At 40.7% G+C, this 14,155-nt stretch overlaps 1 protein-coding gene across 2 annotated transcripts in view; it reads right to left on the reverse strand.

The window, feature by feature from the left end:
• Positions 1–14,155, reverse strand: part of FAF1 (Fas associated factor 1) — a 297,443-nt gene that overhangs the window by 12,982 nt on the left and 270,306 nt on the right. Inside the window, exons 18-19 of one of the 2 annotated variants that reach the window (XM_019531401.1) lie at positions 11,772–11,987; positions 7,330–7,767 (exon numbers count right to left, since the gene is read on the reverse strand). In XM_019531401.1, the coding sequence (XP_019386946.1) occupies positions 7,759–7,767; positions 11,772–11,987 (225 nt within the window). In that variant the 3' untranslated portion in view covers positions 7,330–7,758. Of the gene's footprint in view, positions 1–7,329; positions 7,768–11,771; positions 11,988–14,155 lie in introns of those variants that run through there. The other variant, XM_019531400.1, reaches the window with a different exon arrangement.

A 14,155-nucleotide genomic window follows, 5' to 3' on the forward strand; every position in this document is an offset into this window, starting at 1 on the left:
TTAGTTTTGTGCACCCTAATAGGGGTACTGAGACCTTTACTGTGCAGTTAGTTAGGCAACTACACAGCCAATGTCTCAGAGTCACTGTGTCCAGTTTTGAGCCCCACACTTCAAGAAGCGTGTGGGCAGTTTGGGAAGAGTCCACCACAGTGCAACAGAACTAATTAGGGGCCTAGGAAGGAAGTCTTAAGAGAAAAGGCTGAAAGAACTGGGGTTATTTAGCTTGAAGAAGAGAAGACTTTGGGGGAGGGGGTGGGGATTTGATAACAGTCTTCAAATACTAAGGGTGACTACAGAGAGAATGGAAGTGGGTTTTTCTCTGTGGCCGTAGAGGACAGGACGTGGAGTAATGGCTTCAAATTTCACCAGGGGAAATTTAGGTTGGAGATTAGGAGGAACTTTCTGACTCTGAGGATGGTCAAGCCTTGGAAGAGACTCAAGAGAGACACTGTGGATCCTTGGAAGTTTTCAAAAGCAAGCTGGACAGACACTTAGCCAGGATGGTCTAGTCAGGGATGATCTTGCCTTGAGCGGGGGCTAGAACTTGTGAGGTCCCTTCTAGCCCTACTTTCCTGTGATTCTAAGTGCTATAAATAGAGATGTTCATTGGAAGAGTATCTGTTAAGTACATTTTTCTTCTTAGGAGAAAGTCCTTTATATTTCGTTGTGGACATTTTGAGAGATAAAGGTAGAGGATCCCAAGGTCAGATATCTTGGTTTAACTTGACACACTCCTGGTACCATTCCAAGTATGAATTTAGTAAGCTTAAGTAGTCAGTCCAAAACCAGGGATTTTGGGAAATCTCATATCGTCAAATTTCTTGGCAGTATAAAAATTGGTAACAATAGTGTTGGTACTGCTGATTGTTTTCCTTTATGTTTCAGAACCAAATGAATACGTACAGGAGAGAAAAGGCCGCATTGAAGGGCCAGGTGCCAACACTGGTACCATTTCTTAGAGACAGTATTGTGGCTTGAATAACAATCTTACATATTTGATTGCCTGAGGGCAATACATTTCCTACCTTCCCTGGCTTTCTTACTTGAGTGCTTCAGCAGACAGCTCTTTGTGCCTTTATGTGTTGATTTTTGAAATTTACTCTGCTCGAGTTGACTATGAGGCACAGACTTATTCCTGCTCTTGTGAGTAGGTCTATCAAAAGTACCTCTGTCAGAGGATGTCTTGAAATGAGTAGCCTTTCCCCCATTTAAGGCTCGCAGAGGGAGCCTTAGACCACATAAAAGATGGATTCCTTTCATAGATAACTTCTTTTGAGGGATAGGTTGTTCACTTGGAAATCATACAATCCCAGGCAGCATTTTCTGTTGCATACAAACACACTGGAACTACAGAGAGTACACTGGACACGCAGCGCATCCTCCTGGCTGTAAAAGGCCATTCAGTGCAGTGCCTGACCAAGAATTCCCCAGATTTACAAACAGAGTATTTATTTCCGAGATGCCCTTCTCCTGGACAGAACAAACAGGATAAATTATTTATAAGCACACCTGCTGAAATCATGGGGATTTGTGTGAGGTGCAAGCATCTCCAGAGTTACAGTTTATCTCAGCTAATAAGAAATTCATTAATAGTTATTAGTCATTTTAAACATTTTAGTACATGAAAAAAGATCATGCCACAGAGGTATTAGGAGCTCCGGCCTTTGCTAGAAGTGCTGGGACGATACTGTAAAGAAGGTCCTTGGACGGACTGTCCCAACAGTCTCTGCCTTGGGCGCACTGGCTACATACACACCTGCAGGGCATGCATATATGCTCAATTACTTAATGGAGATAGTCAGTAATGGGATTCGCAGCCATTTAATTGACTTTATAGAAAAACAATCTAAAAGGATTTTTATACAAGTTCAAAGGATTAAGGTGCTCAGATACCACAGTGATGAGCACAATATAAAAATACGATGACAGATAGGTAAAGAGATAGAATCAATAACATACACAGGACTGCTTTGGCAATTCAGTGTGATGTATTTACTTATCCAATTACCAAAACAGCAGGAGATCATTAAATCTTTCTAGTTACGAGACACACCATTTGAACATCTTACAGTTACCAAGACTCTTTACAGGTATTTTGATGTTATATTTTCTTCCCCTGAGAAAAACAAAATGTACAGAATTAATATTCTGTGGGGGGGAATAAAAAGCATCTCAGGGACCATCAGTGCCAGAGTCAAGTTTCCCAGATTCCTCAAAGCATCCCTCTGTGGTCAGACAACATGCTCACTGCCTGAAAGAAATATTTAATTGAATTGCAGCAGGCCTAGGAAAAAGGGGCTTTCCTGGCCAAGGGCACATGTTTAAACAGAATATTCTCATCCTGTGGACAGTGGGATTACTTTTTCTTGCTTGCCCATCACCCTACTGGACTCACCAAATGAAGCTGAATCCACTGGGATATATTGGGGTTTTTCTGTTTATAGCCCACACCTCGCCCCCACCCCCCACCCACCAAATTAACTGGTGGAAATTGGTGCATTCATTACTTGTGAGGAAATACGGTATGACCAGGTTCTGTCAGTGGTGCTCAAATCCAGCCAGAGAGGTTGAAAAGTTGGTGGTGCAGTATCCAAAACCTTTCTGAGCAGCCAGAATCATTCCAACACTCACTCACAAGACTCCTGGGGTCCACGAAAAGGAATTTACATTTCAGCAACTTGAATTCTCCAGGTATCTGTCCAGTTTTGCTGTTGACTTCAACAGGCGCAGAACAGATCACCCACTCTCTTTGTAGCTTCTACTCAAAAAAGCATCATGTCATGTTTTGTGAGCAACAGAATCACTGAAAAGAGTAAAACCATCAGGATGGCACATACCTCAAGTGCAGAGGTGAATGTTCTGATCATAATTTTAAGTGGTCCTATGCATCTGAATTTGGGATCCATCAGTTTGGTAGGGCTTAAACACCCAAAACGCAGGACCAACCAAAATACTATGCTCTTAACAAAAGCAATCAACGCTGGTCAGTTTGGGGAAGTTCACATACAACCAGAGTTCATTTCCGAACCCAAAGCACTTCTTATTGTTTGATCTCATGCAAGTTTCTGAGTGGTTCCTAATACTACCATTGACAGCTGACTTTTTCAACTGAAAGCAAGAAAGGAACTGATGACCATTAGCAGCTGAAGCCTCATGTAATTCCTGTCTGGAAAGTCTTGATCAGTGGTTGACAAATGTGTGCCCTATCAGTTCAACTATTTTAAATAAATCTCTTGCTTGCAAGGCATGACATAGAAACTCTGATGTCATCTATAGAGGCAATTTTATATTGGAGAAAATAACCAATTTTAAATTAAGTCTTTTTAAAAACACTATTTTATGTAGTAAAAATATGAATGATTAAAACCAACTTGGAAATGTTACATAGGTCACACAACAATTTTTCTATTCATGATTAAAAGTGCCATTAATCATGGGAAAACTGTAGCAGTCTCTTAAAACTTAAGCATGTTTATTCCTCTGAGTATGTCCTTTTGCAATGAGGAGAGGATTTATTTCTTAAGGCTCAAAATGAAGGCAACATTTTAGGTCTATTTTAATGACTTGTTTTGGCTCTAGCACAACAGGCTCCGAAACACCTGTTGAGTGGTTACAGATTTAGCCAACGAAGGACGGAAGTGAAAAAAAAAGTTTGTGGGTTCATTTACAAAAGTAACTTTAAAAAGTCAGCAGGATGATGAATTTAAAATATCTATTTGAAATTCAGATCACATGCCCTTTGGACAACTTCCGAATAGTTCAACTGTTGGGCCCACACCTAATCTGCTGGGTTTCTTGGTCTCCACTGTTTCATTGCAAGGGCTTTGCCTTGCAACAGCACAGTGTGGTCTCCAGTGATAATAGCAGGCACACTGTAATTCAGCAGCACACTGAAGCTATTATTCTGCGAAATGAGCAGAGACGCAGTTAGCCATTTTACTGTGAAGTCAGGCAGAAGCAAGGTAGAGTTGCACCTTGTACACTAACTCAATCAGAGATGCATAAGCATAACCATGCTTCTTTGGTTCAGTTCGTGTACAAGGTGCAACTCTACCTTGCTTTGCCAGATCCATCCTGCGGGCCATATCATTGACATCCCTGCTTTGACTTCAGAGCCTGACTCTGAAGGCACTCAGGCACTAATACTCATGTCTGACCCTGGAAGGGAATGCAAGGTGGAGGGTGCTCCTCCCTTTTTCACTTGGTATACTTCTGCAGCCATTAGGAGTAGTCTGTCCCTATGCCTACTGGGATCTTGATCAGCACCTAACTGCACTGAGTGCACTGTGTAATTTGGTTAGATGAAATTTAGTGTGGCTCCCCTTCAGGATGGAGAGATTTTTTTCCCTCCTGTTTATTTAAACTGCTGTTGGAACTGGCTAATTAAAAGGATTTAAAAATCTTAATACTCTAAACAGAGCAAACTGGTTCTGAATTATTAAGCAACATTTTAGATGCATTTGAATAACCTTAAGTGACTTAACCACCACCTGATCCTAAGCTATGGCTCAGATAAATAAATGTGAAATACTGTAGAAGTCTTAGCTTACTAAGGCCTCCAGATACTGTAAATAAAGAGCTTAAGTCTCCAGTATGTCTTAAAAAGAAGTACTCTCAAATAATTGGTTTCCCTTGCTGTACACTTAAAAAGGAAATGGAAAGAAGAAGAAAAAAAAAGCCTGTGGGCTGTACTTTGATCTCAGGGGAAACTTGTGAGCACAGAACGAACCAGTGCCCAAGTCCCTCCATGGCAATGGGGGTACTGCCCTGCTGGAAGGGCCGTCTTTCAAATGAGATGAACAGCCAAGATCCTCATCACTTCGGTTAGTCATTAAAGGTACCACAATACTTTTGCAAGCACAAGGTGTTAATCCTGATCTCCTGGCCGAACTCCAACATGGGTAATTTAATTCTGTACACTTAACCCCTCGCCCACAGCAGTTTCGATCAGATATGGCATCTTTAGTTTTCTGTCCCTGAAGTGTTGTGAAAGACCAGCCCTGTAAAAGGGACTGAAACCTCTGCACACTTCTCCACCGGAGGGAGAAGGATTTGTCAGAAGGTGTCAGCACACACAACTGCAGATGGTTGTGGCTGGCAAACGGGCAAATATAACAGCAAGTACCTGGGATGGCTTTCAAGGACAAAGAGGATTCACAGAAGGCCAAAAAGTGAATATGTACAGGAAGGAATGGCTGAATTATCATGTTCCTGCCTCTGGGGCCAACTTTGCTTGCTACTGTGCTGTTACATAGCTACTAAGCCAGAGGTGGCTGTAATTCAGTGGTGGATGGGGGGAAAAAAAGGAACCATTAAAATGGGCAGGGTGTTATGCCCCTATGCACCATTTTGCAACACTTACAAAAGGACATTATTCTCCTTTAAAATGGCAAGTGTATGTTGTTATACACATACACCGTTTGTTCATGCATCTCAAAACATTTTACTGGACTATATGCATTGCATTTACAGCATGGAATTAGCAATCTAAGCCTTTACCAACAGCACAGACATTTCAACACAAAACACCAATGTGGCGGTGGGGAGGGGAACGTCCTCAAAAGGTATGAGGCAAAAATACAAACTGGGCCAGATTCAGTACCATGAAATACACCTTGGAGCTTGGTACCTGGTTTGTCATGGGTACCTAGAAGGAAAGAGGTGGTTAATACCCACTCTCAGTGTTAGCAGAAGGACGGCATAGCCGGTGAGTCCCAATAACAAGTCACTGCATGTACTTCAATGCTTTGGAATGTCACTGCTGCTTTTAAAACTACAAGTGGTGTCTAGAAAAGGTTAATCTGTGTATTTACTCATGTGTAGAAGTTTGTATTTACAGTAGGGTTATGATACCGACTTTAAGTTAGCCAAGGATATCTGTGTAAGCAATTGGAATACAGAACTAAGAACTAATGAATTCTTATTTACTGAGGAAGTAAAAATATTTCAACAACACTGTGTTGGGGCATCAGGATTAATGGCTTTAAAAAAGGGTATTCTGGAGAGAGTCTCAAACATTTTTGTAAGAATATTTTTCTGTTGGAATATGAGGATGTCATTAAATCAAAGCATTGTGTTTTGACTTTTGTACTATAATAATATGCCTACACACATACGCATATATATTACAATACAGCAGTCAAAATGGTAAAAGTTGAACAAAAATGTGTTTACCTTATCGAAACAGTGGCTGAATAAAGTTTTGATACCTCCAAAACCAAATTTTCAGGAAAATGTCAGTTTTTCATTCAATTTGAGATCAAAGGAAATTTCAAATCATCAGAATTTTCCATAGAAGGAAATGCTGAGTTTTCACCAGTTCTGGTATTTTGCATCCAACCTGCCCATTTCAAACAGTGCACTGTATTCTAATTAGTGCACAGTATCTGCTTTAAACGTCTTATTTAAATCTAAGGGCCCAAACTGGCAAGGTGTTCCACGCATCTGTTTGTATTCTGAACATCCCCAACCCCAGTGGTTTTAACAGGGAGTCTGGGATACTCCTCATCTGACATCATGACCCTGACACCTTGCAGTCTTCTTAATAAGACCATGCATTATGGCTGTAGTTACAATCCTCCTGAAACCTACACTGTAATGACTTTTTTGGTAATCCCGTCATTATGGAACTGGATTCTTCAAATTGTTCCAAACCTGGGTAAATAGATGTAATTCAGACCTAGGTTCACTCTATGCAGTTAGCAAACCCAGGAGGATTACATATTTTTTCAGTTTTTGCTAGCAAACACAACAGCACATATATTCATAAATACCCTCTGGCCCATCCCTGTGAATCATTTCTTATCGTGTTATTGTTAGGTCACAATAGATGAGAAGGATCACTGGGCCACTGGAATTTCTCACTTGGAGTGGATTCTGTAGACAGAGATGTGCAGCTCTATGTCTTTGCCACAGCATTTTCCTTTCCCTCACCTCAAAAATTGTTCTTTTAGTTTCACAGAATATTACGCACCTCACATTTACTCTAGCTCAGTTATTCACAAGCATTTTGAACTGAGAGACCACCATCAACCTTCACCATTTCCCTTGGACGACGATGCACACTTATCAACTTTCCCTTAAAGACACTATAAAAGTGCCTGGGACTCCACTGCAAACTGTGCACTTCTTTTCATGGCCTTTTTTTGATGCAGTTTGGGTATCATGGATTTAACTCACTGGATTCTTCCCGCAGCCTTGTAACAAAGCAGCTACAAAATCTGCAAGGGACTAAGATGTAGAGGAAACGATTCTTCGTGTAGTTCTGTGTCCACAAACTACCATCCCAGCCAGCAGGGTTTTCTTTTAAAAACAGGCAAAACAAATGTGAAAAGTTGCATAAAGCTGTTTTTTTTATTTTACATTTTGTTAAAACTGCAATAAAGGGTAGCTAGCAGGTGGGAGCCAGCAGGGACTAGCTGTGCACAGCCTATCAATGGAGCAACAATATTGCCTGGAGTGCAAAGGTTTTGTTTCTGTACTGTTACAAGGAAGCTGGAGGACGTGTAACATGGAAGACAGTTTTGGACTGCTTTTCTTTACTTTGGTTCCGCTGAAAATGAGATTATATGGGTATATGGAGTAAAGTTAATTAGCGATTAATGGGATTCCTCAAACTCCACTTCACTCTAGCTACAGTCTGGCCTCAGCAGTACTATGCAACTTTCATTTTTGTTATTTAAAGAGTAGTAGAAAGATGAATGCAAGACTTGGAGTGACTCTCTCTCTCTACCTTGGACAGCAAATTCCCAAAGGGAATTAGGATTCCTAAAAGGGATTAGGACAATATACAAATTAACTTAAATATTTTTATGATTAAATTACACTAAAAAAGGTAATTACTAACAACATTATTTGTATGACAGTCATTAAAGATTTGAAGGCTAACCTCCCAGAAGTAACCTGGTTAATCATAAAACTATGAAATTAAGTTTAAACAACAGTAAATGAATTCACTCCTAGAAAAGACTGATATACACTTCATCTGTAAACTAAGTAGAAAACTGCACATACGTCACAATTATCTCAAGTCTGATCACACATTTCTTTGCTACCATGTCTCTGAAGTCTATGATTTATAGATACTATGTCAGAGAGAATTTAATACATTTTCTCTCTCAGATGCAATGAAAATGAGATGATTTGGCTTAGCATGGTATATTGCCATAATTGTTTGCATTTATGTAATCTTTACAGATGCGTCTTATACTGTTCCATCTGAGAAAAAGTAACAGCCCTCAAATTTAGGGTACAAATATAGTCCAACCACACAGCACCACATTCATCATCTTTAACACAGTGACGGGAAAAAAATAGAGCTGTTGCCCAAATGAATGAATCAGTTGATAATGGCCAGTTAACCAACTATATCCTGACAAATTCACCCCCTTGTGACTATGTTTTAAGTGACAAGGAGACTGTTCAGTGAAACCAAATGGAAACAGACTTGATTAGAAGAGGACAGGGATGCTCAACCTCTGGCCTGTGAGCCAAATGCAGTTCACAGAGCCACACATATCTGGCCCGCAGGGCTATCCATGGATCGGGAGATTTGGCAGCCAGGAAGTGACGGCAATAAATAAGGCCACCCTCCCCACACTGCTAAATTCCCAAATCCCCAAGCCCTGTACAGTATGCTGGGGCCAGGTCAGGCCTCTCCCACCAGGCTGGATGGAGACAGGCCATACCCCCTTCCCCGCACTGGTCTGGGCCATGCCCTGTTCCCCTGTGGGGCCAGGTCAAGCCCCCATTCCCCCCCTGCAGGGCTAGGTCAAGTCATCATCCCCCGCTGGGGTCAAGCGATGCCCCCATGGGGCTGGGCCATGCCCCTTCCCCCTTCCTCCCAGGGGGCCAGTTTGGAGCCGAGATGCCCCCTGCCCCACTCCATGGGGCCCTACCATGACTGGCCTGTGCCAGATCAGGACCAGCAGCTGGATCCAGCCCCTGCCAGCCAAAAGGTTGAGTACCACTAGTATAGGACTGAAATCAGCACCTTCACAAAAAGGAAAAGATTATAATGAAGTCCAAGACAAATTTCTTACAAGCTCTCTCCCTACTTTCCATGAGGGGTCACAGAACATAGGGGTCACGGGTTAGTTAATTTTGAAGCCCCAACTAAGTGCCTGACGACACGCTGATACCACTAACTTACCATGCCAGGCAGCTCTCTGCATGCTACCTCTCACACCAGAAGAAGTGTGTCTGCCTTCGGTGCAGTGCTGCAGGCAGGCAGTTTAGCTCTGCCTGCCCCCAGTTCATATAGAAAAAGCTGCTGTTGGGGAAAAAGGCTGGAAGGTTCAAAACATTTCTTTGTTTTGGGACCTCTCTGAAAACCATCCAAGACAGTTCTCTTTAGTGATCCTTAGAAGGTGTTGATCACAAATTCTGACCTTCTGAGAGAGATTTACCAGATCTCACCAGAATAGATGGTGCCCACCAGCCCGTAAATTAACTCCTTTCCTTGTGTAACCTATTTAAGCTTTGCTGGCATGAAACTCGTTAAAAATTCAATAGTATTTTGGTTCTTTTGAGCCGTCCTCAGAAGCTTCTGGGAAGTTTGGTCAGAGTCTTAGCATAAATAAATATACAGTTGCAATATGGCATTATGTAAAATATATAAAGTTACACATTTCGCTAAATTTCATCAACGTGCTTACAACTAAAATAGTTCTTTCTAGTAAGTGTGGCCAATATGGCATGTGTAAGAACAAAGGCTGTGAAAGGACAATCCAGTCATCATCTCAACATACCACACCCTGTTTTGAAATGACTTCTCCATGAACAATCAAGTTTTGCAAGAAAGAGAAAGTTTCTAACAAGTTTCTAGTGGCTACTTCTCTGAAGGACAAAATGGCAACTTGCGCAGTAAATGTCTTGAGGGATTGGTAAAGAGACCTGGAAACTTATATAGCATACCTTTCATTTTGCATATGTTGATATTACCTGAAACCTTTACCATCTGGAAGATATTCAGCAGTCCTTGTAGAATAAATTGGGGGTCTTGGTGTAGTTCATAATGGACAGGTGTCTAAACCACAAAGCTCTCTATCACAACCTGTAATCAGAACCCTTGTTGGCAGCCTCCATAGATGTGCTAAGGACCAGCGGAAATTTAGTAAATGTCTAGTAATAAGGAAAGGGCTGGTAACCAGTATGAGGGGCAGAGGAGGGATGTGTACACATACTGCTGGATAATTTGTTTCTTAACAATTCTTCTCCTCACAGTTTTGAGGACTGGTTGCATGCTATTCTTGGGTGCATCCCTTTGTGGAACTGCCATTAGGCTGATACAATTTGTTCTGTGGTTAATTTTCAGACTTTTCTACATGTTGGCAAATATGGGATCCAAAGAAATTTCTCTTCCAGCCACTAAATCTGTTCCTTCTCTCTAACAATTTTAAAGATCAAGAAAATAAGAGTGCAGCTGTGTCGTTCTCAAAATCTCTGAACTGTCTTCTGACAAGTTCCTCAATCAGAAACTTCTTCCTTTCTAAATGCTACAAGGCAGCTGGATAGCTACAGTCTTGCTGAAAGTTATGTCACAAGTCATCATAAATCAGGCCAAGTCTTAAGATGATAAGCTTGTTAAGAACAAATATTTCTTCAAGTTTTGGGGCAGGTGCTGTAATTTAATAGGACTTTAATAAACTAGATACTAATCCTGAAGCAACAGATGGCGTTACAAAATAGCACTGTAAACATGCTAGCTAATTCTTCTTAGCGAACTTCCTCCAGAGGTAGCAGCGAGGCAGGAAATGGTGAAATGTCCTAGTGATTGGGCTGCCCTGCTGAAAAAGGGCCATGCAGCTGACTGCAGAGTCCCCTGAAGATTCCCTAACGTGCACTCTCCTGGTGCCACAGACCTAAACCTGCTCATTTGCAGGGCATGGGCGTGTATGACCAGTCATCTCTGCCTGGTGCAGCTTGCACTGCTATCTTTGTGGTCTTCCCCACCTTCTGGGTCTGCGCTGAACACAGAGATTAGGTCTGTGAGAAGTTATTTCTGAAGTAATATCAATGACACTACAAATGCAAACCAAGATGTGATGAAACAGGCAATAAAGGAGGGATTTCTTCAAAGAAATCTAGTTTAGTGAAAGTACTTACGGCAGGTTTAAACACTGATGGTTCAAATTCAAGTTTGCTGGTTTACCAGTAAGTTAGTGGTGCTGATTACATGTCACTCGAAGTGGATGTCTCTAAGTCACCATAGGTATTATAGGTAGGATTTACAAATGATTATTTACTAGGTTCTGTGAATTACTTCATAGGCAGATTAACAGTTTATCAGTGTGGGCTAAAATAGCTGATTATTTATTTATAGTTTAACATGGAGCCCCTTCTAATCATCTGATCAATCAACACAAAACAATCACTTACAGGAAGATCAGAAGCACCAATCTTAATTTCTAGGAAGGAAGATGAAATCCTTCTTGCTGTAGGAGTTTTTAGAATTTTATGGGTGTCACTGTTTTTTAAACACAGGGAAGAAAAGATTTTGGGTCAGACTGGTTGGGGATGCCTATGCACAGTCCTCAATGAATCTGACCTGCACTGAATTTAGGGTTTTTTTAATCTTTCACTGAGTTTGGATTTTTGGATGCAACTTTTATACAACATGCCAACGCATCAGGTTCTGACGTTCTTAACATCCTGGAGCAGGTCAGCGTCGTAAGACACCAAGCCAAACCTTCCTCTGCTGTAATGTACTTGCCATCTTAATGCATACAACGTTTTAGTAGTGTTTATTCATAAAAGGGACATTTACTTACATCTCTCCTAGGGAAGGTACCCAGCAGCTTGTACTCCTCCCAAGGGTATCCCTTGGAAGCTACAAAATCAAAGACAACCTGCAGCTTACTGCTGGCCAGGAAACGGCGCTCAAAGAATTCTCCGCTGGGCGTTCGTATACGAAGTTTACTGACCGACTCAGTGCTCTCGTCCTTTGGTTCTGGAGGCAAGGACTGCTCTAGAGAGAGCCTGATGGCCTAGGGAAAGAAAAAGGACTATTGAGCTTCAATTTTAAATAGTCAGTGAGAAGAACAGCAGGTCAGGGCTTTTTCCATTTTTTATTCTAGAACTCCAAGAGGTGTCATAGTACTCTAGAGCACTAGCGGCGCTTTATGTCTCAGTGACAAAACCACTTTATTCATTCCTTAATAACAGCCCACCAGACAACTAATTAAAATAAATCCCTCCTTTATAACACATATTATTAAATCTATAGTTTACTGCATGACAGGGATAGGTAACTTGATTGGCAGAAGGCTTAGAAAATGTTGATTGAGGGAATAATTGTCAAGTGGCCAATTTCTTTCTTAAGGGGTATAAATTAAAGCCATTAAAAGTATTTACAAAGATAAATGCACTTACTATTAAACTGCACTCCTCCTAGGCAAAATAACTGACCACTTAGAAAATGGAAACCCCTCTTCCACAGCAATTCAGAAGGAAAAAAGAAAACTACAAAACCAAAATGCTATGATGGGGCCATTTCTTCATTCTAATACATGGAAGACACCCAGGTATATACAGCAAAAAAGGCAAGTAAGGGGGTACAGGCACATTCACAAGATGATTAGCAGAGAAACGGGCAATGCAACAAGGAGGGGGGAAATGGGAAGAGAAAGAAAGAGAGAGAAAGAGAGAGGACCAGAGGAGAAACAAAGGAGGAAAGGAAGGATGCTATCCAGACAGAGACATTTTAATGGATAGGCACACAGTTTTGATATAACAACTATAGGAAGCCAACCCATAATGGTTAAGCCAAGGGGCGGAGAGAGAAGTCTATGTAACCAAAAAATATAAACATGTATTTTAAAATGTAGGTATTTCAATTGTCATCTTAATTTTCAAGAGTGCTAAATACTCTCAGCACCTGTTGACATCAGCAGGGTTCTAGGCAACTCATAGCTGAGAAAACCAGGTCAAATTTATTTATCAGCTTAACCAAGGATTTAGGGATCTAACTTTAGGCACCTACTGGTGAAAACTAACAGTTACAGTGGAGATGGCATGGGGAAAACAAAGGCACAAAGACGGACATTACGTTCCCACTGATTTTCATGGAGAGTTAGACACTCTTTGCCATTTACGTCTTGAAAATCATCCCAAAATCATTTAACGGGAGCAACTGATGGGACAATCATATGAGAGATGGAACCGGGCAGAGAAAGTTACAAGAGCATTTAAACAATCTGCTACTTATGCACAAACATCTGAGCAAATTACATCTCAGTATAAATTATTATATGTAGAGTTCTGTTCAGGCTTTGCAATCCCAGGCGCTGTCTTTACGAATTCAAAAGCTTTCTAACATCCTAATGGTTCGAGTTCATTTTTGTCTGTCTACTATAGGATTATATCTTAAATAGGTTTTATTTTCATCGTCTCTCTCTCCTTTCTCAACCACCTGCTTACTATCTTTCTGTTTTGACATTTCCCCACACAGTATAACAACAGATGCTACATTATTTACTGAACCCGATCAATTATATTACAGAAAAAATAAACAACAGTAGCTCATTAGAGCTCTTTTCTTTGTGCAAAGAATACCTAGCTCCCCAAAGTAACTAGTCTCCAAGGCTTCAACATAAAATGACAATTTACAATGGATATTCCACACCAGTGAACCAGCTTAGAAAACAATTATGAGATGGATCATGTTAACAACTCTTAGATCTCTATAAGCAATGTGAATTTTGATGTTAAAAAGGATGTTCAAGATGTGAATAGATCAATAGCCAGATTTCAAATATATGGATTGAACATAAAACCCCTTCTGTAAGCAAACACTGTTGCAGAACAATAGACTAGAAGTAATCTTTATACTTGAACATAGGAGCGTTAGTAAATAGCATTGTTAAAATTCCCTTTGTTTTGCTAAGCAAATAGATCTTTTTATTTTTGTTACTGCAGTTTGTATTAAAACAAGGAAGCCAGTTATAGTTAGAAATGTCGACCGGTTTTGCAGCTTTTCAGTAAGAAAACAGTTTCCAAAGGTTATTGTATTAGAAAAGGCACAATAGTAGGTACAATACAGCGGAAGAGAATTACTGTTTCTATGCATGCAGGATTACTTGATGAAAGACAGAAGGAAGATGCACATTAATCACATAAATTAGAAGATAAGCAATCCAATTGCTGAAGTCTTATT

This window comes from Crocodylus porosus, unplaced genomic scaffold, assembly GCF_001723895.1.
Source record: "Crocodylus porosus isolate Cpor-Errol unplaced genomic scaffold, CroPor_comp1, whole genome shotgun sequence".
Taxonomy (NCBI): domain Eukaryota; kingdom Metazoa; phylum Chordata; order Crocodylia; family Crocodylidae; genus Crocodylus; species Crocodylus porosus.